The sequence below is a fragment of the Marmota monax genome, unplaced genomic scaffold, assembly GCF_021218885.2.
Source record: "Marmota monax isolate L192 unplaced genomic scaffold, Marmota_monax_Labrador192_F-V1.1 WCK01_AAM20220418_F8-fsc00001, whole genome shotgun sequence".
In the NCBI taxonomy this organism is placed as follows: domain Eukaryota; kingdom Metazoa; phylum Chordata; class Mammalia; order Rodentia; family Sciuridae; genus Marmota; species Marmota monax.
Window position 1 is genome coordinate 13,934,806 of NW_026693777.1, and position 27,009 is coordinate 13,961,814.

The following is a 27,009-nucleotide window of genomic DNA, read 5'->3' on the forward strand; positions in this document are numbered from 1 at the left end:
GACAGCCCCCGGTGATTTTCGCTTTCTGATATTCAGATCTTGTGCACTACCTCCCACAGGGGCCTGACCTACGCAACCAATAGGATTTTGTGGACAAGATAGATAAAACTTCCAAAGTCAGGTCATAGAAGATGCAACTACTTCAGCTTTGCTCCCTCTTGGGTCACTATCTTGGGGAAGCAGTTGCCTTCAAGCAAGTCAGTGAAAAGATCCATGTTAAGAAATCAAAAGAGATACCTTTTAAGTATCTCTAAACCAGTCTATGTCTCTCTTTCTCTCCATGGCCAACAGCCAGCACCAAATTGTCATCTGTGTGCCAGTGTGCATGAGCAATTTTGGAAGCTTTATCTTCCAGCCTGAGTGAAGTTTTCAGATGACCACTGTCTTGAGCAGTTAATAAATCATTGCTTTGAGCCGAATGTTCTCTCTGCCAAGTGGATGCTGATCCATAATGGGGGGGGGTCGGCGCATGGGAAAAATGGAGAAACTTTGATTAGGCAAAGCGGGGGAGGGGAGGGAGCATGGGGACAGGAAAGATGGTGGAATGAGATGGACATCATTACCCCAGGTGCGTGTATGACTGCACATATGGTAGGATGCTACACCGTGTACAACCAGAGAAATGAAAAGTTGTGCATCAATTGTGTACAAAGAATCAAAATGCATTCTGCTGTCATGTATACCTAATTAGAATAAATTAATTAATTAATTTTAAAAATCAATCAATCATTGCTTTGAACTAAGTGAAACCTGGACAGTGAGCCCGCTTTGCGGAACCCCGTGGTACAAGGATGCCAGGGGAACGCCCATTTGCAGCTTGACTCCTGTTGATATGAAACTTCAGTGCTTGTCATGCAATTCTCTAGTTCAAAAGCCTTGATCTCAAATCCCAGCTGCCAGTAGATAGAAGAGATGGGTGTGGGTGTAACCTGCTGAGCCCCAACTGTGTTGTTTTTCTTAACTTCATCCTGTTTACCTCAAGAAGTTTTTCACACTGAAACCCTTTAATGCCCATACCTATGAAATAAACTTGTGGGTTTTCATTCCCCTGGTTAAATAGTCTCCATCAGAGCTGGATTATCCCACCAGCCCCAGACCCTCACCCCTTGCTTTTCACTTATTTCCATGTATTTGACTTTATTTCTTAAATTTCTCATTCTTTTAATATTTCTAATCCAACTCACCACCCTAGTTCAGGGAAACTGAGTAAACACTGCACCGGTTGTGATAGACTACAACAACCCTTGCCAAAATTGTGACTACAACCTTTGTGGGAGAGGAGAGATTAAAACCAGCCACACTGTTTCCAAATTCCTGACCCACAGAAATTGTGTGAGATAATAAAGTTCTATTGTTTAAGTCTCTAAATTTTAGGCTAATGTGTAACACAGCAATAGATAATACATGATCTTAAAAATACTTAATAATCAAATGCACTATATAAACTATGACTGCAACCCGGTTTGAAATTTAAAAAAAAAAAAAAAACAGCTCTAAAAGTTGTTTTATAGTGCAATTCAGGAACCTTGTCTATGAACTGGATATCAGATTATATTAAGGAATAGCTTAATTTTGTTAGCTATGATATGTAAGTGAAGGTCCCTGTTTTTAGAAAATGCATATTGAAGTGTAATATCATACCTACCACTCTCAAATAATTCAACAAAATGAAAAACATGGCCACACCTAAAGCTAGTATGGCAATATTAGCAATCATTTCAGTGGAGGATACATAGGTATTCCTTGAACAGTTTTTTCAACTTTTCTGTATGTTTGATAGATTTCATGGGTTTTATTTGTTTAGATGGAGATCTTCCTGTATTACTCATATTAACCTTGAACTGGAGATCCTTCTGCCTCAGCCCTCTTAGTAGTTGGAATTACAGACATGTGCTACCATGCCTGGCTGATAGATTTCATATAAAAAATTGAAGAGGAAAAAAAATGATCACAATTGCCCAACGTCTTATCACAATCTGACAGTGATTCCATTTGTCCCATAAATTTTTAGCTTCTTCCTATGGTTCCTTCACATGCTAGTTCATAAAGTCCCAATACTTCAATAAACAACCATATGCTGATGATTTCAAAATTCCCATATCTAATCCTCATCCCTTGACTTCAAAACTAACTCTTTATGCCCCAATGAACTCACTGGCTGTCATCACTCCTAAACCTGTTCCTCTTCCGTGTTCAGTAGCCTAGTGAAGTGTTCTACCCAGCTTCTACCCAGTGACCAAGCTAGTATATAAGGTACCATCTTTCACTCCTTTCTGTTCTTCCTCCTTCATAAACCAATAAGTGACCATGTCCCTGCAGTTCTACCTTTTAAGTATCTCTCAAACCCATCCATGTCTTTCTCGGAATTTCCAGGGTGAAGGCCTTCACTTGAGACATCACCCTCTCTAGCCAGACATAACTGACCCACTAACTTGCCTCTTTGCCTCCAATATTGCCATTAGAATAAATTTCTAAAATGTATTTTTTAACCAAGTCATTTCCCAACTTAAAATGCTTTAAAGTCTCACTATATTGGAATAAGGTGAACAAGTCATCTCTCTCTTCCTCTCCTATTCCTTCTCTAGGAGCACTTCTCTCCCTCTTTCTTCCACTAGACTGAACAACATCCATTCATTCTTTACTTCTTAGCTTAGATTTTATTTCCTCTCAGGAACTCCCCAAAATATGAGTTAAGAGTCCTCTACTGTAGCCCCAAGCCACCCTGGACTTTGGGGGGGGGGTGTACTTACTGCACAGTTTGGTAACTGTCTGTTTATAATTTACATCCTTCACTACAGACTTTAAGGTCCAGGAGGACAAGTGCTCCATTTCAAAAATGCAATACTTAGGCTAGGGGCAGTGGTATGTGCATGTAGTCCTGCTGTGGTGTGAAATGACAAATACAATCAATAAGAGTGTAAGTTATAGGTTATAGGTTAGTAAAAAATATAGATCATAGATATAGAATTTGATAAGTGAGTTAAGATAATTATAAAGCAAAAACTGTCATAGACAGGCCTAGGACTCCATTCTGCTGCCTTCTATAAAAAAAACTGTTACAAGAGCTGTTTCTGAGAAACTGAAATGAAAGCTGTTTTCTTATAATAGATTGATTTCTGTACTTTGTACCCCACAAAGTGCACTCAACCCAAGATATGGTGGTCTTGGTGACTCAAGACTTTGAAGTAGATTCTTGCCCCCACTAACCACCTGCTCAAACTCAGGATACAATTGTCTAACACCTGCTCAAACCCAAGATGCGATTGTGAGTTGCTGTGCTAATTGCTGTCTTAAAAATTCTATGATTGACTTGCTTGAATGATGCTAAGGAAAGTCCCTGAGCTGTGGTTTTTGTCCTTAAATTCCCAAGACACAAGCCAGGAAATGGCTGTTCTCCCATAGAGCTTCAGTCTCTATGGGTGGGCGACAGTCCCTGGCCAGGTAAATAAAGCTATGTTTGATTTGAATTTGGACATAGAGTATTTTCTGAAGTGGCTTCTCATAATAGTCCTAGCTACTTAGGAGGCTGACACAGGAGGATTGCTTGGGCCCAGGGGTTCACCATCAGCCTGTGTAACATAAGCAAGACCCTGCTTCTTAAGAAATAAGAATGCAATACCAATATTACTAGTAACAATAAATGATGGAATGAGGAGATACATATACATGTTACATATATATGTGTGATTGTATCTATCTGAGGTATAGTTGACATTAAGAAAAATGTACAAATCTGAAATATGAAAGTCAATCATTTTGATAAAAATACATATCTATGTAACTATTACCATCTCAATCAAGATATAGAACATCCCTTCAGAATGTCCCTTGTACTCTTTTCTATCAATTTAAAGTTTCTATCCCCAAATAACCACTTTTCTGCTATTACTTTAGACTAGTTTTACGTATTTTAGATTTCATATAAATCACATAGCAAATAGTCTTTTGTGTCTGGTTTCTTTCACTAACTTAATATATATTAGTTGTATTAGTTCCTCCCTGTTATTACATGCAAGTTTCAGTAGATTTTCTTCCTTTTTATTTTTGAGCTGCATATCATTGTATAAATATATACAATTTGTTTATCTATTTACCTAAACAATGAAAATATAGGGTCTTTCCACTTTGGGGCTATTATTTGTATAAGTCATTTTGTGGATACATAATTTTAATTTTCTTTTTAAAAAATATTTTTAGCTGTAGATAGACACAATATCTTTATTTATTTTTTTATGTGGTCCTGAGAATCAAACCCAGTGCCTGACACATGCTAGACAAGCATACAACCACTGAGTCACAACCACAGCCCTAAATTTTCTTGAGTAAATTGTAGTAGTAAAATATCTGGGTCATGGAGTACATATATTTTTACCTTATAATATTTAGTTATATACTTTAAGAAACTACAAACATTTTCCCATTTTTATTCCATTAGCAGTGTATGAGAGTTCTAGTTGTTCTGTATCCTCACCCATATTTGGTGTTGTCAATCTTTTTAGTCATTCTAATAAAAGTATACAGGTATCTCATTGTGGTTTCATCAATTACCTTTCACTTGTGAAATTAATGGTAAATTCTCAGTTATCATCTTATTTGATCTCTGCAAGGTTGCTGACCCTCTTGATCTTATTACAACAGTCTCTTTCCTCATTTCAATAGTACTATATTTTCCTGACTGTCCATCACTGTGGTTGATTCTTCTCATCTTCTTTTCTTCTTTCTTCCACTGAAATGTTGGAATTCCCAGTCATCTCACTCAACATACTCTTTGGGAAATCTTATCCATGTTCACAGCTCCCACAAACTTGTCTGTACAATGATAAACCCAACATCTCCATCTCTAAGCAAAACTGCTAAAAAGCTCCAGACCAACATACCTATCTACCGGGTAGACATTTCCACGTATACATTCCAAAACTAAAGTCAGTATTTTATGTATGCTAAGAATAGCACTGCCACCAGGGACCAAGTTAAAAAAAAACAAAGATACCCTGACTTCATCCACTCTCTTGCTCTAGAAGACAGAGCTAATGAAAGCCATAGATCTCCTCTCTGAAAGCTAGATAAAAGCTATGAATCTTTAAACACACACACACACACACACACACACACTTTATTTACTGGTTCTGAAGCCTCTCTATGGAGTTTCAAAGTCCATATCCCAGGGTAAGAGATGCTGCTCTATCGATAGCCTGTCGATGATGTCTCCTCAACATTCTTATAACCAGCTACTATGTTCATCTACAGTGTTATAACCTTTGGTTCAAAATTTCTTCTGAGAAACTGATATGACTCCATTTTTGAGAAACCAGCCTCTGCCTCAGAGCAAAGCCTGTCCAAGGAAGGGGGTGTGACCCTTGTCCTTGGAAAAACCCACAGAGCACTCCTAGGCAGATAGCCACCCTGCCGAGTTGTTTGTCTGCAAATAACAGAAGAGGTGACTCAGTTAGGATAGGTGAGGACCCATAGCAACCCCCTAACAACCACCAATCAGCATGAAACAGAGAAAATACCTGGGATGCCAGATGACCCCCCACTAGTTTATGATGGTTGATAACATGTTGGGAAACCATGTAGTTTAGCACATACACCCTTCGAGGCTTAAACCAATTTAGTTCAAATGAATCCCTCTCTTGTACTAACCAATCACCTCTACCTAACTTGTTCCCACCAGTGAATGTGCTAATCAATGTTAAGAATTGTTGTTTGATTTTCCCTCGGTGTGAAATGACTTGCTGTGTGATGTTGTGAGGCATAGAGTATACCAAAAAAAACTATAAATCTCACTGAACAAAGGACCTGGTCTCACTCCCTGGGATCGCTGCATCGGGAACAGTAGTGAGTGAGACCAGGCTTGAGCTTGCAATAAAGACTATTGTGTGATTGCATCAGATTCGGCTCCTGGATGTCTACTGGGGTCCCACAAATCGAATCTGGCATTACACTACTCTGGTAAGCCAGAATATATCTAGTCCAAGGGACTTAGTAAGCACCTAATAATGAATAAGCACTGTGTTTTTGCTAAAGATATATCACTGAACATGAAACAGAAAATCTCTTCTCTCAGGCAGCTTATAATACATTGGGGAATATAACATATATAATTATAGGTAGAGAAGTGTGCTATGAAGTTTAGGGTTCTATGAGAGGATGTAACAGGTGGACCTAACCTACATAATGAAGATCTCCAATGATGTTTAAATTGAGAATTGAAGAATGAATTATCTAAGTGAAGATACTCTGAAATATACTTTAAATAAAAAAAGAAAATTTTATATTTAAAATGATACTTGGACTTCTATTTCTAGCAATATGTCCAGACTAGATATCCTGAATTAATCCCCATTCTTAAAAAATGTACTATTTTTAATCAAACATAAAAATAAATGTTAAAAAAGCATCAACTGAGTCAGCTGTAGTGCCATGTGCCTATAATCCCAGTAACTCAGGTGGCTGAGGCAGGAAAGTCGAAAGTTTCAGGGGAACCTAAACAACTTAGCAAGACCTTGTCTCAAATGAAATAAAAAGGGCTAGCGTGCCAGGTGCAGTGGTGCTCACTTGTCTTCCCAGTGGCTCAGGAGGCTAAGGCAGGAGCATCATAAATTCAAAGCCAGCTTCATCAACTTAGGGAGGCCCTAAACAACTTAGTAAGACCCTGTCTCAAAAAAATAAAAATAAAAATGGATGGTGACATGGCTCAATGGTTACACGCCCTGGGCTCAATCCCTAGTTCCTAAAAAAAGAGGGTGCTAGAAGTGTGGCTCAGTAGTTCAGGACCTTTGGATTCAATCACCAGTAAAATACACACATACACACACACACACACACACACAATCAATAGGCTAACAAAAGATTACCCTGAAAAAGAAAAGGAACAAAAATCTTATTAAAAATGGGAGGGGCTCGGGCTGTAGCTCAGTGGCAGAGCACTTGCCCTGCATGTGTGAGGCACTGGGTTTGATCCTCAGCACCACATAAAAATAAACAAAATAAAGGCATGCTGTCCAACTACAACTACAAAAAAATTTTTTTTTAATTTTAAAAAAAGGGAAATCAGAAGGTAAGCAAAGTATAAAAACTGACGTTTCCCTTAATATCACAGACACAAATGCTGAAACTGCATTCATTTATATTATACTCCCTCAAGGAGTATAGACAATAGGAAACAAATTGAAGAGTTATTCAAGGTATGAAATCTAACAGAAAAGTCCTCGCATAAAGCTGAAAATCCAAGGGCTTCACTGAGCTACTACTTCTAGCATATCATTTTAGCAAAGCGCCACAATTTTAGCAATATACTCTGTTGGGAAGGCTATGAGAAACAGTCACTCTCATATATTGCTGGTGAAAGTATAATTCCTATGAGGCAACTTCAGCAACATCTAGCAAAATCATATATGCTTTTATCCTCTGACCCAGCAATTCCACTTCCAGAACTCTATTCCAAAAACATATTTGTAAAACTACAAAATCACATGTGCATAATGTTGTTCATGCAAAATTATTTGTGACAACAAAAAACTGGGAATAAATGACGTCCATCAATAAGCACTTGATTGAAAAAATCATGACACAGCCACTCAATAGAGTGCTATGAAACAATCAAAAGGATTGGGGAAGATCACAATACACCGATATGGAACAATATAACGTTAAATGGAGAACAGGTTACCGAGTTGTGTATATAGTATGCTTCCTTTTGTGTAAGAAAAAGGGGGAATATTTGCGTCTCTGCGCATGTTTACTTCTATTGCTAAATGAAATAATGGAAGTATCACTAATCCTTCTACTGTGATGCAGCATGAAGTGTTCTTGGAAAAAAACAGACCCAGACGCTAAAGCTTTTAGATCAACCTTCCAGTTTAAGAAAAATAGGCAGGACGAAAGCACACGTTAATGAGAAACCACATTCAGGTATAGGAAAACTAACCCATTTCACAAATAAGTGCCACAAGAGAGAATAGATGGAAACTGTTCAAAATTAACAAAGATATCGGAAAAAATCTTGAGACACAACGACCAAATATAACCTGCTACAAACCAACTGCACAAAGACATTTTGAGAAAAATCAAGGAATCTGACTATGAAATGGAAGCTGGATGAGACTGAATTGCCAAAACACCTCAAGTGCAAAGAAATCTGCCTGTTCCTTCTCCGGGGAAGCTAAGGCCTCTTCCTCACTGCTAAGAACCAAGGCATCCCTCACTGGCCACTCCACCCTTGGCGCGGCCTTGTGAGCGAGTCCGCAGAGGGACGGCGCAGCCGCACTGGTTCGCCTTCCCACCAATCTCGACCCTCGACGCGTTCCGTTCGTGCGTGCAGCAATCCGGACCCGAGGAGAGGCAGCGCGGTGGGCAGGGGCTGCGGCACGCCGTGTAGTGGGCCAGCGACGGCGTGGATGGCGGACTCGCAGCTGTTCTGCGTGGCCGAGGAGCGCAGCGGCCACTGCGCTGTGGTGGACGGAAACTTCCTCTACGTGTGGGGGGGCTACGTGGTAAGGGGAAGAGGCGGGACGGGGCGGACTCGCGCAGGGAGCCCGCACGGTCTCTAGGGCCGAAGGGGCGCTGAGCGCCCGCCCACACCCGCTCCCTAGGTCGGGTGCGTCCCGGGCCGGGGCCAGGCGCCCCCGCGCCCTCCCCACTCCGCCTCCCGTTGCCCTCCCAGCCGCCCCAGGCGCGACGCCGGCCCGCCGTCGCCTCCACTGCTAAAACCTTCAAACCCCGGTCCACGCCCTCCCTCCCCTCCCCCAGCTGTCCAGTAACCCCCGGTTTGTCCAATACAGTTACAGCGAGATTAGTTACCTTTAAATACCCGCGCAGAATTGAAAAGACCGTGGGCGCCGTTCTGTATTGTTTTATGTTTCCAATTTCCACGGTGCGTTTCGAAATAAAATATCGAAATCGCTGAAGCAGCTAAATATTTCTAGGTTATTTTGGCGGCGTTTCTTTGCCAAGGGGTAATTACAAATATATATATATTTTTTTCTGGATTTTCAAAATAGACTTTATTAGCAACAATATGCTAAAGTATTATGGTTGAAAATTCTTATTACCATGGAGGTTGGAATGTGTGTGTGTGTGTGTGTTTTGCTTCTATAATCTAGGATTATAGCAAGAATTGTAAAACTGGAAAACAATTCAGGAATATATGCCATCCTGTTAGATTACAGATCAAAAATAAAGCCATCTGGAAGCTCTGCTGAAAATAGAATCTACATTTTCTGACTGACTGAATACTATTATGTGACAGACCTGTAACATGACTGAGGAGCACTGAAATAAAGTACATGCTATGCATGTTAATAATTCTCACATCCAAGTGGGTTTTTATTGTTTGTGTGTTTATTCTTACTTTAGTGTAGTATCAGAAAAATTAGAATTAATCTTTGAGTGTTTACTATATCTGGCATGGTGCTAGGAACTTTTATGTCCCTAATCTTACATGATCCTCACTACAACCCTGTAAAGTAATTAATATCTTCATTTTATAAATAAGGACAGAGAGACAATGGGAATAAGTCACTTTAATGGCCTTTTGACCTCAAGGACGACAGATTATGAAAATACTCAGACTATATTTAATACGCTAATATTAATTGATTATGCCATACTGTTTAATATTTTCATCTTTTTTTGATTTTGGTAGTAGGAATTGAACCCGGGTCACTTAACCACTGAACCACATTCCCATCCCATTTTATTTTATTTTAAGACAAGGTCTAGCTAAGTTGCTGAGGCTGGCTTTCAACCCGTGATCCTCATGCCTCAGCCTCCTGAGCCACTGGGATTGCAGGCCTCCACTATTTGTTCTTGATGAAAAAATAGTCAAGATGTAATGATGCTGTTGCACAAGAAGTGTTTTGGTTGAGTTCTGCCACTTGAGACACTTGTAAAGGTGTCAAATTTCATCTGCTATTTGTAATAAGTAAAAAAATTTCACTTAATCTTATATAGATTTGCTTTAAACTCATGAATGAAATGTCTCATATCAATGTAGAATGCTTTGAGGCCCATAATGACATGCGTGAATTTTTACATCTTAGTTTAATCTTGAAAATTGTGTAATTGATAATATTAATTCCGTTAATATAATAATTCAGTTTTTGTTCCTGAATTGAAATACTTCCTTTCATGCTCTTATCCAATAAGCAGAGATGCTATCAGAACCACCCTGGATAATATAATACAAATTTAGATCCACAGTGTACTACTTTTTAAATTCCAGATATCATTAACAGTTAAATCATTTCTAGTTGTAAGTGAAAGGAAAAGAAGGTAGGAAGCAAAAAAGAAGATAGTATATCATGAGAAAAAGTATTTATCCTTCAACAATAGTTTGAGAGTAGCCTTCGCACAAAGAGCTAAAAGTCCCTGCATCTGGAAGTATTTTAGTAGTAAGTTGTTTTTTGATCAAATGAGTCTACATTTGTGTGTAACAATCATAATTTTCCTCCTCATTAACACAAACTATGTTAAAATCAACAAACATATGTCCTAGAAGTCACAGATATACATCTAAACTACTTATTGTCCTACTATGAACAGGTTTTAAAGAACAATGTATCTGAAAACACCTCTGGAGGTAAGAGTAGTACCAAAAAAAAAAAAAAAGTAAATGTTAAATCCTAATTGGTGCCAGTACACTCTTTTGCTTAGTTCTAGATCTTCCACAGTACTGAAATTCATACAAAATTGAGTGCTACTACTAGGAACATTTAAAGTTGTGAGTAATTTTCCCAAATTTTGGGAGAAAAAGGTACATCTATGTAAGCTGTGTTCTTCTTACAACCTTAATAATTTAAATAGTTCTTTTCCTCAACAATTGATATTAATACATTTTGCTCTGAAATTTCCTTATAGAAAAATCTGCTTAAATATGGTTACAGATTTCTGTTTTGTATATGGATTTAGAAGAATCCATTTAGAAAATGTTTGAAAAGAATGAAGGTAGGAAATACTATAGTAATTAAGTTAGTGGCCCTGATACAAAAGAGAAATCACTATAGGATGGGAAACAAATTACATAAATAGCCAAGCATATACAACTTATTTTGTACTTAAAAGGAAGTATTTCAAATATGGAAAAACATTCACTTGTGTAACAAATGGTCCTAGGATAACTGGAGAAGAATGATATTTGAGTCTTAGGATTGATCAGTTAAATAAAGAAAAATTAAACCACAAAAAGAGAGGAATATATGACTATTGCAAAATCCTGAGTTGGAAAAAGAAAATCTGAGTTTGGGGAAAAAAAAAAACTATAAAGAGAAATATTGGCAGATCAGCTTGAAAAAATTTAAAATTGATTTTTTCTTTTTAGAACAGAAGACTGAACACAGGAGCATGTTACTATTGAGCCACATCCCCAGTCCTTTTTATTATTTATTTGTTTATTTTAAATATTTATTCTTAAGTTTTAGGTGGACACAATTTTTATTTTACATTTATGTGGTGCTGAGGATTGAACCCAGTGCCTAGGCAAGCGTTCTACCACTGAGCCACAACCCCAGCCCCCCTTTTTATTATTTATTTTGAGACAGAGTCTCAATGACTTGCTCAGGGATTCACTAAGTTGCTGCAGCTGACTTTGAATTTGGCAGTCCTCCTGCCTCAACCTTCTGAGCTCCTAAGATTATAGGTGTGCACCACTACAGGACCCAGCTTAAAAATTGATTTATAAACTCCACAAAATAAGGCAAATGACAAATGGGAGAATATTTGCAACTTGTATGATAGATAGAGCAATATCCCCATTGAAGAATGAGCAACGGAAAAGCGCAATTTAACAAAGAAGAAATACATGTATACTATGAACCAATGCTGAAGAAAAAAAAAATGAACCAGTGAGCTGGGCACAGTGGCACACTCCTGTAATCGCAGCAGCTCAGGAGACTGAGACAGGAGGATTGCAAATTCAAAGCCAGCTTCTGTATAAGCGAGGTGCTAAGCAACCCAATGAGACCCTGTCTCTAAATAAAATAAAATCGGGCTGGGGATGTGGCTCAGTGGTTGAGTGTCCCTGAGTTCACTCCCTGGTACCCAAGAAAAAACAAAAAACCAACCAGTGAAACCCAACTGAAAATAAGAAGTTGTTATTTTTTTTTCTTATCTGATTTGCAGAGATTAAAAAGAAATTTGGGGAGCTGGGTGTGGTGGCATTATGCCTGTAATCCCAGCAACATGAGAGGCAAAGTCAGGAGGATGGCAAGTTCAGGTCACTCTCAGTAATTTAGGCCCTAAGCAATTTAGTAAGACTTTGTCTCAAGATAAAAATTTTAAAAGTCTGGGGATGTAACCCAATGGTAAAGCATCCGTGAGTTTAATCTCTGATACCTAAGGAAAAAGGAGAAGAGGGGGAATGGGAGGAGGAGGAGGAAAATAATTTTTGGGAAAAGCATGTGGAAGGAAATTACTAATACATTATTAATGGGAGTACAAATTGGTGTAATCTTTTTGAGGGAAAGTTTGACAATGTGTATTAAAAACCTTAAGTGTATATTCTCCTTAACATAATAGTTTTACTTTATTCATAACTGGTCACATAGGCTGTCTATGTAAATGTAGAAGACATTTTTTTTTTAAATGCCCCAAATCTGAACTTCCTTTCTCTATTTGTGGTATTCATGGTCTGACTATCCCATCTCTGGGTTTAGAATGTAAGTTCTACAAAGATAGTTTTTACCTATGATATCACATGTCTAGAACTGATTATAGCCAACAGAAGGTATTCAATAAAAAAAACTCAAATGCCCACTTTTCCACCCTCAATTGCAGCATAATTGTAGGCAAGTGTGTTGAACCCTGTTGGTTAACCTGTGCTAGATTTGGATTTTAAAATAAAGAAGTAAAAATCCAGGACCCATACAGGATTCTTAGCCTGGCAATACAATTTCAGAAGTACAAGATCCCTGGCATAAAAGGCAATGTTAACTTGCAGTATGGTGCTTTCCAGTGACTGCATACCTGTCCCTATGCCATAGTAGTTTCAGACCTTGTTCTTTTTTTATATAAATCAGACACTAGTCCTCTAGTCTCTCTGATAATTTTGTGAGTTGCTTGATTTTTTTTTTTTTTTTTTTTGGTACTGGTGACTTAACTCAGGGACACTTTACCACTGAGCCACATCCCCAGCCCTTTTTTATTTTTTATTGTGAGACAGGATCTCACTATATTGCTTAAGGCCCCCACTGAATTGCTGAGGCTGGCTTTGAATTTATAATCTTCCTCCTCAGCCCAAATTGCTGGGATTAAAGGCTTGTACCACCACACCTGTCTGCTTTTTTGCTTTGAAACAAAGTCTCACTGCATTGCTTAGGTCCTTGCTAAATTGCCAAGGCTGGTCTTGAATTTGCAATCCTCCTGTTTCAGCACCCAAGCCACTGGAATTACAGGTGTGTGCCTCTGTAATGTGACTGCATACAAAACTGCTTAAGAAACAAAAATACTTGTTTCTTAAAATTTGAAGTAGATGTACAAATGAATGCATAAAATAAATATCATTTAAAGATAAACATCTAATTATCTTTAAGATGTAGACTACCACCAGTGCCTTGGAAGCTTGATGTTTATCCTCCACTGATCACACTTCTCTCTCCACCCCATTCCCATACCACTATCTTGAATTTTGTGTTAATCACTCTTTTATTTACAATTTTACCACACATGTATCTCTAAACAAAATATTATATGGTTTTGGAATCATAGCATATTTTCTTTCGTGACTTTATTTATTTTTTTTTTAGAGAGAGAGAGAATATTAATATTTATTTATTTTTTAGTTTTCGGCAGACACAACATCTTTGTTTGCATGTGGTGCTGAGGATCGAACCTGGGCCGCATGCATGCCAGGCAGGCGCGCTAGAGCTTGAGCCACATCCTCAGCCCTCTTTCATGACTTTAGTTTTTAGATTTATATATTGCTTAATCAGTGGATGAGCTCTTGTATGGTTGTACCTATTGGTATTTGTTGTCCATTCTAAATATCAATGCCCATTCTACCCAGTTGTTAAATACACTGAAATCATCCCTAGATCCATTCATTTGACGTATATCCTGTATAACATTATGCTGTGTAAATTTATTTATCCATGTTGGTGAGTATTTTAATTTGAATGTTTCTGTATTTTTGTTTTGTTTTGCTATTATGAGCAATGCTACAATGAGTAATCTTATAGCAAGTCTCCTATTGCACATGCATACAGGCATGAACATTCTCTAGGGAATATACTAAGAAATGGAAAGCTAGGTCACTGAGTTTGCAAATTTACTTGGAGATTTTAGACCATTGCCAAAATAATTGTATCAATTTATACTACCACCATTTCTCTGCTTGTTCCACATCCTTGACTACATTTGGTACCATCTGCCCTTAAATCTTTGTGAATCCAGTGAGTATAATACGGTATTGCATTTTGTGTTTTGTTCTTCTATCATGGTACTGATAAATGTGGTTTTTCTAACTTTATGTACTATTTGTGTTTTCTGTGAAAATGCTGGTATGTGGTCTTTTGCTCATTTGTCTATTTCTTTCTTTCTTTCTTTCTTTTTTTGTTACCTGATTTGTACAAATACTTTTTTTTTTTTGTACCTGGGATTGAACCTAGGGACATTTAACCCCTGAACCACATCCCCCACCCTTTTTTATTTTGAGGCAGGCTCTCTCGGTAAGTTACTTAGGGCCTCGATAAATTGCTGAGGCTGGCTTTGAACTCATGATCCTCCTGCCTAAGCCTCCCAAGCCACTGGGATTACTGGTGTGCACCACCATGTCTGACTATTCAAATACTTTAATTATATGGTTGAATGAGTTGAATATGTCTTTTCAGTTTATACTTTATATGTCTTTTTTTATATTTATTTTTTAGTTTTTGGTGGACACGACATCTTTATTTTTATGTGGTGCTGAGGATCGAACCCAGCGCCCTGTGTATGCCAGGCGAGCGAACTACCGCTTGAGCCACATTCCCAGCCCAGTTTATATGTCTTGATAATTCTTTTGTTGAACATAAATTATATGTTTTAATATAATTGGGTTGTTTTGTTTTTTGTTTTTGTTTTGCTTTGTTTTGTACTGGGGAATGAACCCAAGGGCACTTTACCACTGAGCTACAGCCCCAGCCCTTTTTAACCCTATTTGAGACAGGGTCTCACTTAGTTGTTGAAGGTCTCACTGAGTCACTGAGGTTGGCCTCAAACTTGCAGTTCTCCTACCTCAGCTTCCCAAATTTCTGGGATTACAAGTGTGTACCATCATCCCTAGTTTTAATGTAATTTCAGGCTGGGGGTGTAGCTTAGAGTAGAGTGTTTGCCTGGCATGCACAAGGCCTTGGGTTCAATCTCCAGTACCAAAAAAAAGAATGTAATTTCAAACTTTTTTTTTTTTTTAATATTTATTTTTTAGTTTTCGGCAGACACAACATCTTTGTTTGTATGTGGTGCTGAGGATCAAACCCGGGCCGCACGCATGCCAGGCAAGCGCACTACTGCTTGAGCCACATCCCCAGCCCATCAAACTTTTTCTTAATGCTTTGTATTCTCTGCATCTTGTTTAAGAAATCTTTCCCCATGTAAAGGTCATAAAGTGTCCAACATTGTCTTCTAAACTTTTTTTAGTTTTGCATTCTGTTTAAAACTTTTTTCAACCTGGATTTTTGCTTGTTTTTTTTTTTTTTTTTTTTTTTTGTTGTTGTTGTTGTTGTTGTTTTGGTTTAAAGTAGAAATCTAGTTTCATAGTGTTTTCCTATGGGTCACCACTTGACCTCATGTCATATATTAAAATGTCCCCCATTCCTTGCTAACCTCCAAGACTGTTCTGTCATACATCAAATTTTCATGGATGTGTGATCTGTTTCTAGACTTTTCATTCTGTTTAATTAGGTTTTTTTTTTTTTTTTTGGCTGTACTAGGAAACAAACACCCAGGGGTACTTTGCCACTGAGCTATATCCCCAATCCTTTTTATTTTATTTTTCATTTTACTATATTTATTTATTTATTTATTTTTTTTTAATATTTATTTTTTAGTTGTAGTTAGACACAATACCTTTATTTATTGTTATGTGGTACTGAGGATCGAACCCAGGGCCTTGCATGTGGTAGGCGAGCGCTCTACCACTGAGCCACAACCCCAGCCCCTCCTATATTTATTGATTGATTATGGTACCAGAGATTGAACCCAGGGGTACTCTACCATTGTACCACATTCCCACCTCTTTTTTATATTTTTTTATCTTGAGAGAGGGCATGTCCCCTTTTCCCATTCCTAACATTGCTTATTGGTAACTTTCCTCCCCACCTTGAGTAATCATGCAAAACGTTTGTTAGACTTGTGAAAAACCAACTTTTGGTTTACTTACTCCTCTCACATTTTTTCTGTATATTTTAATATCTGCTCCTTTTTCTTTCTTCCTGATTTCTATTTAAGACTCAAGATTTGTTATGCTGTTATTTCTTGAACTTCTGAAATTGAATGTTCAAATCTTTTTTCTTATTTTTAAATTTATTAGTACAAATATTTAAGGCTGTCTATTTTTCTCTAAGTATCTCTTTAGCTGCATCTCCCAAATTTTGGCAAGCAGTATTTTGTCATTTTTTAGTTCTACATATTTTATTGTTTCCCATTATTTCTTTTTTCACCTATAATTTGCTTAGGGGAAAAAAATCCTAGATTTTTAAACATGGTGTTTCTATAATCAGTTTTGTTTTGTTAATTGTGTTGTACTCAGAAAGTGTGTTCTCTTGAATATATTTAGGCTTCCTTTAAAGACTAGTTTGTGGTCAGTATTCAGAAACATGCTATTTATTATAAGAAACATACATTCTAATTATTAGGTGAAGTGTTTTATATATGTAAATTTTTTCAGCTTTGTTCATCGAATTATCCAGAATTCCTGGATCACATATTCAAAGCCAGCCTCTGCAACTTTGTGAAACCTATCCCAAAGTAAAAAAAAAAAAAAAAGCTGGGGCTGTATATCATTGGGTTCAATCTTCAGAGCTGAGAGAGACAGACAGACAGACAGAAGTTGCACAACACCTTTAAAAGTTATTCTCTCAATGATCTAAGTCCTCGCACTAGGCCCCACCTCTTAAAATTTCCACCATTTCCCAAGAGCACCAAGTTGGGGACCAAGCCTGTGGGGGATATTTAAGATTCAAATTATAGTAGTTCATGTTCATTTGAAGGTGATCTGTCTTTTCTTGAGTTGTTTTTAGGAATATGCCTTTTTCTTCAGTCCTGATGTGTCTAGGTATGGATTTTTGTTTATTTTGTTTAGAACCTGTTAGGACTTCCTAGATCTCAGAATTGATGACTTTCAACAACTTTACAAAACTCTTGGCTTTTGTCTCTTCAAATGTTGCCTCTTCCCCCATTCTATTTTGTTGTAATGTATTTCTTGTTAGACTTAGTTTTCCTCTTGCTCCATGTCTCTTTTCTTTTAAAAATATAGTTCCTCTTTCTGGGCTACATTTCTGGTAGAGAAGTTCACTAATTTTCTTTATAGAATGACCTAAGGGAGAACAGTATCAGTGGAATGACAACTCAGAAGCCAGATTAGAATGGGGTTGGTAAGAAAATGAAAGGTGATACAATGGAGACATATACTATGTATGAAAGAAACTCATCATGAAAGGTGTTTTTTTTGTTTGTTTGTAAAGGGAGGAGATAAAAAGAAGAATTAAGGGAAAGTTTTTGTTTTTGTGTTTTGAAGATGAGTACATATTAAGGCATGTTTGGATATTTGTAGGAATGATCCAGTAGAGAAAGAATTGTTGATGATGTAGAAAAGAAAGAATAGTGTAGAAGTGAAGCCTCTGATAAAGTATAAAGGAACTGGTTCCAGACTGTTTAATTCTGTGTTTCATTTGTATTTTTCATCATATAAATTAGTGAAAATTATCTAAATTATCAAACTAAAGTTAATAGGTCAATTTAACAGTTATCGACTTGGTTATTGACTGACCCATTTACTCAATCAACAAATGTTCTCTTTGCCTTTTATGTGTGAGATCTGTGCCTCTGGGAAATTAACAGTAACAAGATAGACATGATCTGTGCACTTGTAAAGCATGAAGTTTAGTGGTGTTGATAGTGGTGGGTTAGTGTGACACAAAGAAAGAACTTCAAAGGAGAAGTGCAAGACTGTATGAGAGTATTTGAATAGGGACCTTAATTTCTTAAACTATGATGGGTGATTAGAGAAGTAACATTTAAACTGATTCCCAAATAATGAGTAGTTAAACAAATTTTGAAGGAACATTTCAAGAAGAGAGGAGTTGGGAATGTAGCTCATTGGTAAAGTGCTTGCGTTGAATGCATGAAGCCCTTGGTTTGATCTCTAAAACCACCAAAAGTTTAAGCAAACAGAAAAAAAAAGAGAGAGAGAGAAAAAAGCATAGATTAACAGCAAGGAACTCTGAAAGGCATAGGAACTGAAAGAAGACTAAATAAAGCATAATGAGTAAAAGGCAAATTGAGATTTGGAGGTAGGTACCAATGTAATACAGATTCATAAGAATCTTAGGCTATACTAAGAGCAGTAGGGAACCATTAAAGGGAATTAGTCAAACCATGAAAAGAAATTCATTTCTCTGATATTTCTTGAGTGATCAGGTACACATGAGGCTACTGGAGCCTGATGTCATTAAACCTTAGAATCATTAATTTACCTTCTGACAATTTTTTGTTTACTTATACATTTAATATGGATTCCTTGGCTAGACATGAATGGAAGTTTCCTTGGAATTAATAAAAAGGTTTTCTGTTGTGTGGGGTGGGGGAGGGAAAGAAAAAGAAGGGAGGCAGAAAGAGAATGAGGAGAGCAAGAAGCAGAGACCAACATAGAATTATTAGTCAAAGATTGTAGTTTTAAAATTTAACTAACATAGCAATGAGAAACAGCTGAATCTACTGAGCATGTTAATAATTTTTGCATCATAGTTTTAGAAATTCTTAAACTGCTATTTTAAATTAGACCTAATTTGGGGGCTGGGGTTGTGGTTCAGCAGTAGATCGCTCGTCTAGCATGTGTGAGGCCCTGGGTTCGATCCTCAGCACCACATAAAAATAAAATAAATACAATAAAGATATTGTGTCCAATTACAACTGAAAAATTAATATAAAAAATAAAATAAATAAAATAGACCTACTTTTAAGTTATTTTATACAGTCTAAGAAATCATGTCAAATTTATGTAAGGAATTTGTTTTTGTGTTTCTTTCTTGGTATTGCGAGATTGAACCTAGAGGCAGTCTACCACTGAGCTACATCCCCAGTCCTTTTTATGTTTTATTTTGAGACAGGGTCTTACTAAGTTGCTGAGGGTCTCACAGAGTTACTGAGACTGACCTCAAATTTGTGAACCTCCTGCTTCAGCTTCCTGAGTAGCTGGGATTATACACATGCACTACCACACCCAGCCAAGGATTTATTTTACTTGACTTTTTGTTTGTTTGTTTGTTTACCTGGTGTTGGGGATTGAATCTAGGGATATATGCCTGCTAGGCAAGCACTCTACCACTGAGCTATATTCCCAGCTCCTAATTCTTTTTTTTTTTTTTTAACCTAAATGATATTGTTATACTATTCTTATTTCTCTCTTCATCATAAATATTAGGATGCAATACTTATGTTATCAGCTTCTTTAGAATTTTTTCAAATTCTGAGTTATCATTTTGACTAGTTACATTTATCTTGATCTTTAGATTCTAGATTTAAAACACCTAACACTATGCTTTGCATATAGTAGTCACTCAACAGATATGTTCATATGAGTTAAGATATTTGAGGCAGTGCTCTTACAATTTTATCTTGAAAAAAAATTTCTTCCTTAATTCCTTCTTTTTTCTCAAAATGTATTGCCCTTTTTCTAAATCCTTTTTTCCTGGCTTTATAATCTTTGCTCTTCTGCATAAATTTTATTGTTTTGGTATTTTCCCTTATTCAAAATCCCTTTGGAAAGTGTAACAACCCCAAATCATTTTCTTGAGACTCATATATTTGATTTTTGGATTTTAAAACATTTATTTTCCCTGTTTTCTCTTTGAAAATATTTCCTTTTGATCTTATATTTAAAAGTCTTTGAGACTGATATTATATTTTGTTGTATTTTAATTACAGTTTTTCTTATCCTGAGGAACTTTTGAATTGTTACTATCTGATCAATAAACATAATTTTATGTATTCTGTATTTTTAGTCAATTGAAGACAATGAAGTATATTTGCCTAATGATGAAATTTGGACCTATGATATTGATAGTGGGTTATGGTAAGTAATTTAAATTGCAGAGTGTCTAGTCTTAATATCTGTTATAAATGTTTTCATAGACTACAGGGATCTGAGACCATACGTAGGACATACTGCAATATTTATATTATAAGTCTCTCTCTCCTTTTCTTTCAATATTTTATTCTCTGTGACTGTCTTTCCCTACTCTATTTCCTTCTCCATTCTTTGTCCATTACTATTTCTCTCAAGACCAATGCTCTAGTTCCCATTTCTAGTGATATGTATGAATATTTTGTGATTTTTTTCCTCCAAGCTGGTTGAAAGATCTCTGTGTTGGATCTTCTTAAAGTTTTTACAGTATTGACTACCATTACATTTTAATTTTAATTGACAATAGGAATTTTCACTGAAAAGATTCTCAAGAAGTTTAAGGGGAATTTTTATTTGCCTTTGGAAAAAGTTAATGTATTCCATGTCATTTTTACTGCAGGAGAATGCATCTAATGGAAGGAGAACTCCCTACCTCCATGTCAGGAAGCTGTGGTGCTTGCATTAATGGGAAGCTGTACGTTTTTGGAGGATATGATGACAAAGGATACAGCAATCGAGTAATATTTTTTTAATTTACTTTTTATTTGTTCATTTTAGATGTACATGACAGTAGAATGTATTTTGACATATTATACATACGTGGAGAATAACTTATTCTAATTAGGATCCTATTTTGTGGTTGAACATGATGTGGAGTTACACGGTCATGTATTCATATATAAACAGAAAAGTTATGTCCAGGGGCTGGGGTGTGGCACAGTGGTAGAGCACTCGTGGAGCTTGAGTGAGGCACTGGGTTTGATTCTCAGCACCACATAAAAATAAATAAAATAAAGATATTGTGTCCATCTAAAACTAAAAAAAAAGAAAAGTTATGTCCAATTCATTCTACTGTCTTTCCCATTCCTGTCGCCCTCCCTTCCCTTTATTCCCCTTTGTCTAATCCAATGAACTTTTATTCTTTTCTCTCCTTCCCCTTATTGTATGTTAGCATCCACATATCAAAGAGAACATTCAGCCTTTGGTTTTTTGGAATTGGCTTATTCTTTTCTTTTTTAAAAAAAATTTTTTTGTAGTTGTAGATGGACACAATACCGTTATTTTATTTGTTTATTTTTATGTGGCTCCAGGGATCGAACCCAGCTAGGCACACATGCTAGGCAAACGCTCTACCACTGAGCCACAACCCTGGGACCTGGAATTGGCTTATTTCACTTAGCATGATAGACTCCAGTTCTGTCCATTTACTAACTAATGTAATAATTTCATTCTTCTTTATGGCTGAGTATATTCCATTGTGTATATATACCACATTGTCTTACGCATCTATTGAGGACACCTAAGTTGGTTCCATAGCTTAGCTATTGTGAATTGAGCTGCTATAAATATTGATATGGCCGTAACACTGTAGTATGCTGATTTTAAGTCCTTTGGGTATATACCCAAGAGTGTGGGATAGCTGGGTCAAATGGTGGTTCCATCCCAAGTTTTCTGAGGAATCTCCTTACTGCTTTCCAGAGTGGTTGCAACAATTTGCAGTCCCTCTAGCAATGTATGAGTGTACCTTTTCCCTCTACATCCTTGCCAACATTTATTGTTGCTTGTATTCTTGATAATAGCCATTCTGACTGGAGTGAGATGGAATCTCATTTGCATTTCTCTAATTGCTAGAATTGTTGAACATTTTTTCATATTTTTTTGATCATTTGTATTTCTTCTTCTGTGAAGTGTTTGTTCAGTTCCTTTGGCCATTTATTGATTGGGTTATTTGTTTCCTTGGTGTTAAGTTTTTTGAGTTTTTATGTATCCTGGAGATTAATGCTTTCTGAGGTACAGGTGGCAAAGATTTTTTTCCCATTCTGTAGGCTCTCTCTTCACATTCTTGATTGTTTCCTTTGCCATGGAAGAAGCTTTTTAGTTTGATACCATGCCTTTTATTTATTCTTGATTTTACTTCTTCTACTTTAGGAGTCTTATTAAGGAAGTCAATTCCTAAGCAACCATGATGGAGAGTTGGGCCTATATTAGACCAGGGATAGGGTCTCTGGTCTAATGCCTAGGTCCTTAATTCACTTTGAGTTGAGTTTTGTGCAGGATGAGTCATAGGGGTTCAATTTCATTGTACTACATGTGGATTTCCAGTTTCCCCAGTAACATTTGTTGAAGAGGCTATCTTTTCTCCAGTGTATAATTTTGGTGCCTTTGTCTAGTATGAGATAACTATATTTATGTGGGTTTGTCTTGGTATCTTCTACTCTGTTTCATTGGTCTTCATGTCTGTTTTGGTGCCAGTAACATGCTATTTTATTATTATAGCTCTGTAGTATACTTTAAGGTCTTGTATTGTGATGCCTCCTGATTCCTTTTTCTTGCTAAGGACTGCTTTAGCTATTCTGGGCCTCTTATATTTCATGACTATTTTTTCTATTTTTATGAGGAACATCATTGGGGTTTTAATAGGAATTGCATTAAACCTGTATAGCACTTTTGGTAGTATGGCCATTTTGACAATATTAATTCTGCCTATCCAAGAACATGGGAAATCTTTCCATCTTCTAAGGTCTTCTTCAATTTCTTTCTTCAGTGTTCTGTAGTTTTCATTGTAGAGATCTTTTACCTCTTTTGTTAGATTGATTCCCAAGTTTGTTTGTTTGTTGAGGCCACTGTGAATGAAATAATTTTTCTAATTTCTCTTTCTTTTGATTCATCATTGGTGTCTAGGAATGCAATTGGTGTCTATGAATTTATAAATGTTAATTTTATATCTTGCTACTTTGCTGAATTCATTTGAGTCCCTCTGCCTTTTTTTTTTTTTTTTTTTCTCTTTTCATCAACCTTGCTGAGAAGCTGCCTGTTTTCTTAGTTTCATACCACTGAGCATCCCAGGAAAAAGACCTTCTCTATTCTGCCATCTTGAAAAAATCTTGAGTAATATTTTCTTTTAATTCAGGAGTGCAGGAAAATATAATCATTAATACATCATTTCATCTTCCAAGTTTGCAAATATTTTAAAAGAAGATAACTATATAAAAATTTAAAAACAAATGGGAAATGCAGCATGCTTGCTTTTCTCTTCCATGTCTTCCTGCTTCAGAATCAACTACACTCTTAATTGATATCTATAGGGCAAGAACAGATAAATTATATATAATTTCCTTCTAAAACACGGTGTGATTTTCATTCATTCTATAATTCTTAGTATGTAAAATTTTTATCTATTAAAAATATAAAGAATAATATTAATTTTTGGATGACAGTTCTCCTTAATACAGACTTAATTTTTAAATGTCTTATATGCTAATAATGTTCTCATTTTTAAAAAGCTTTATTTTGTCAATTTGCGAACAAGAGATGGCACCTATGTTTGGAAAAAAATCACCAACTTTGAAGGACAGCCACCCACACCTCGTGATAAACTTTCCTGTTGGGTGTATAAAGACAGGTAATGTAATAACTACACATAGTGCATTACTGTAATCCTTATTTTAAGTAAGCTTTTGGCCAAAATAGAGAAAATTTGAAAGTATGATTTTTTTCCCCAAGATATATTTGTACCCTTGCTTTGGTGTTGATGGCATTAGGAGTTCTAAACCCTGAGTAAAAACCATATCATGAAAACAAACATGGTGGAAGCAATTATTTGAGTGTTTTACATTAAAGAATTTATTCCTAAATTTTCTAAATAGTTAATATGACAAAAATCAAAATCATATTAAAAAGCATAAAATGAAAGATCTGTTTTCTATATATGTACCCCACCACCCTATTTTCACCCACCACTTACATAAAAACTGATTTTATTAAGATTTTTTGTGTTCTTATGGCAATGGTTTTCAAACTTTTCTGCCTTTGGAATCATCTGGGGATATTATATAATTCCCAAACCAATGTGATACTTATTAAATTCTAGTCTCTTAGGGTAGGGTTTTTTCAAGTTCCTAAAGTAATTCCAAAGTACGAACAAGTTTGGAAACCACTGGCATCGGTGTTACTTTATGCAATTAGAAACAAATACATATGTATGTATGTATGCCTGTTTCTCCACTCCTCCTCATGCAAATATCAGCATATTCTCTCTACTCTTCGGAACTCCATTGCTTCTTTTAGTTAACAGTATACTATGAAAATTGTTCAACTTTCCATATTCGTAGTTAGAAAATTTGTTTTCTTATAGCTGCATAGTATTCTCCTATGTGAGTACAAGGCCTTATCCAAACATTTCCCAAGGGGGAATTTTAAATGGTAGGTTTAAAGCAGGCAAGCACATGCCAGGCATGGTGGCATGCATCTGTAATCCCAGCATCCCACAAATTCATGCCAGCCTCAACAGTTTAGTGAGGCTTAAACAATTTAGTAAGACCTGTCTCAAAAAGGTGGGGAGCCTAGAGTTGTAGCTCAGTGGTAAAGTACCCTTGGGTTCGATCCCCCATATAAAAACAAAAAACAAAACAAGTTTTTGGAGGTTACAAGTTCCAGGAGGTCACACTGTGACTGAAAGGTGGTCATTGTAGAATATCTGTGCAGTCCATGCAGGGTGATAGTGGTGGGTTCAAGGAGTCAGCCAGTCAAGTAGGTTATATCTAGCTGTTGCATAGGGAAGTGGTCATCAGAAGGCAGTTATCTAAGGCAGATGTCTGTGTCAACCACATTGAGGAACTGGGAGAAGATATAAAACTGGAAACTGTGGCACAGGTAGCTGAGTTCTGCTCTTGGTATGAGAAAATTCAACTTATATTTAAAAAATGGATGTTGAGGCAACATAAAATTATAAGAAATGACTACAGAGCCAGGTGCAGTGGTGCACACCTATAACCCCAGTGACTCAGGAAACTGAGGCAGGAGGATCACAAGTTTCAGGTCAGTCATAGCAACTTAGCAAGGCTCTAAGCAATTCAGTGAAACCCCAGCTCAAAATAAAAAGGAATGGGGGAATATAGCTTAGTGGTAACCCTTAGGTTCAATCCCAGTACCAAAAAAAAAAAATGACTATAGAAGAGTGATTGACAACTTTGTCAATTTACTTTTTGGTTAGCCCTTCCTCATTTGTCATTTCAGTTTGGAAAAAGTGTTATGAGGGCTAGGGGTAAACTAGTCATTGAACCCTATCTCTGAGCTTTGTCTAAACTTGCAAAAGAGAATATATTTGTGAATATCTGTAGCAATGACAAAAAATTCATTTTCTAAGCCCCTAGGGTTTTCTAATTTTGTTTCTGCAGAACTTAATCTGCCCCACAGAGTATGTTTGGTCCTTTAAAGTTTTTCTAGTAATGTATATAAAGGAAACTGGTAACATTGGTTTCCCTAGGCAGGAGAAGTGAGAGCAGGAAAGATACTTACTTTTTACTAAACCTTTTTTATAAGTACCGTGCACTAACCAATTGTGCCATTGGATCTCTGGTTTTGCTATACCTATTTTAAAAGATATTAAACATAAGATTTTTCATTTTAATCATTTAATTATATAAATCAATGGCATTAATTATTCACATTTTTGTGCTACCTTCACCATTATGGGGTTCAGACTTTTTCATTACTTCAAGCAAAAACTCTAAAGTACTCTTGAAGCAATATCTCCCCATTCTCCTTTCTTCCCAACCCCTGGTAACCTCTGTTGTCCTTTCTATATCTATGAATTTTCCTATTGTAGGTATTTCATATAAATAGAATCACATAGTGCTTGTTCTTTTGAATCTGTCTTATTTAACATAATGTTTTCAAGGGTCACCATGTTGTAGCATGTGTCAGAACTTCTTTACTTTTATGACTGAGTAATATACCATTACATGCACTCGTGCATATGTGTGTGCACGCGCATGCGCGGGCGCACACACACACACACACACACACACACACACACACTGTTTTTTGTTTATCCATTCATATGTTGATGAACACTTGGGTTTTCACCTCTGACTGTGGTCAATAAAACTACAATGAACATTGGCATGCAAGTGTTGTTCTGGTCCTTGTTTTCAGTTCTTTGGAGTATATACCTAACAATAGAATTGCTGGGTCATATGGTAATTCTGTGTTTAATGTTTCAAGGAATTATCAAACTGTTTTTCACTGGTAATGTACAAAGTTTCCAATTTCTCTATATCCTCACCAAGCCTTTTCAGGTTTTTTTTTTTTTTTTTTTTTTTGGTTACCGGGGGTTGAACTCAGGGCACTCCACCACTGAGCCACATCTCTTGCTGTTGCTGAGGCTGGCTCTGAACTTTCTATCCTGTCTCAGCCTCCCAAGTCTCTGGGATTACAGGCATGCACCACCGAGCCTGGCTTGTTTTTGTTTTTTTTTTTATAATAGTCATTCTAGGGGGTATGAAATGGTATCTCATGGTTTTGATTCATATTTCCCTAACAACAACTAATGATGTGGACTGTCATTTCATGTGCTTATTGGCGTTTTTGGCTCAGCGGTAGAACACTCACCTAGCACGTGCAAGATGCTGGGTTCGATCCTCAGTACCACATAAAAATAAATAAATCAAATAAAGGTATTGTGTCCAACTACAACTAAAAAAAATATTTAAAAAAAATCTTCTTTGGAGGGGGCTAAGGTGGTGGCTCAGTGGTAGAGAGCTTGCTTAGCATGTGTGAGGCCCTTTGTTCAATTCTCAGCCCTGCATGTAAATAAATACATAAATAAATAGTCCATCAATAACTAAAAAGAAATATTAAAAAAATTTTGTTTGGAGAAGTGTGACTTTTCAAGTCCTCTGTTCAGTTTT

At 36.6% G+C, this 27,009-nt stretch overlaps 2 protein-coding genes across 3 annotated transcripts in view; one reads left to right on the forward strand and one right to left on the reverse strand.

Annotated features, from left to right (window-relative positions):
• Pole2 (DNA polymerase epsilon 2, accessory subunit) overlaps positions 1-8,339 on the reverse strand; it is a 44,919-nt gene extending 36,580 nt beyond the window's left edge. The window contains exon 1 of the mRNA XM_046461351.2: positions 4,549-8,339. The gene's annotated coding sequence lies outside the window, so the exon portion shown is untranslated. The remainder of the gene's footprint in view (positions 1-4,548) is intronic.
• Positions 8,340-8,361: 22 nt separating this feature from the next.
• Positions 8,362-27,009, forward strand: part of Klhdc1 (kelch domain containing 1) — a 51,197-nt gene continuing 32,549 nt past the window's right edge. For both annotated transcript variants that reach the window (XM_046461758.2, XM_046461759.2), the window contains exons 1-4: positions 8,362-8,495; positions 20,196-20,266; positions 20,718-20,835; positions 23,602-23,720. In XM_046461758.2, the coding sequence (XP_046317714.1) occupies positions 8,400-8,495; positions 20,196-20,266; positions 20,718-20,835; positions 23,602-23,720 (404 nt within the window). In that variant the 5' untranslated portion in view covers positions 8,362-8,399. The remainder of the gene's footprint in view (positions 8,496-20,195; positions 20,267-20,717; positions 20,836-23,601; positions 23,721-27,009) is intronic.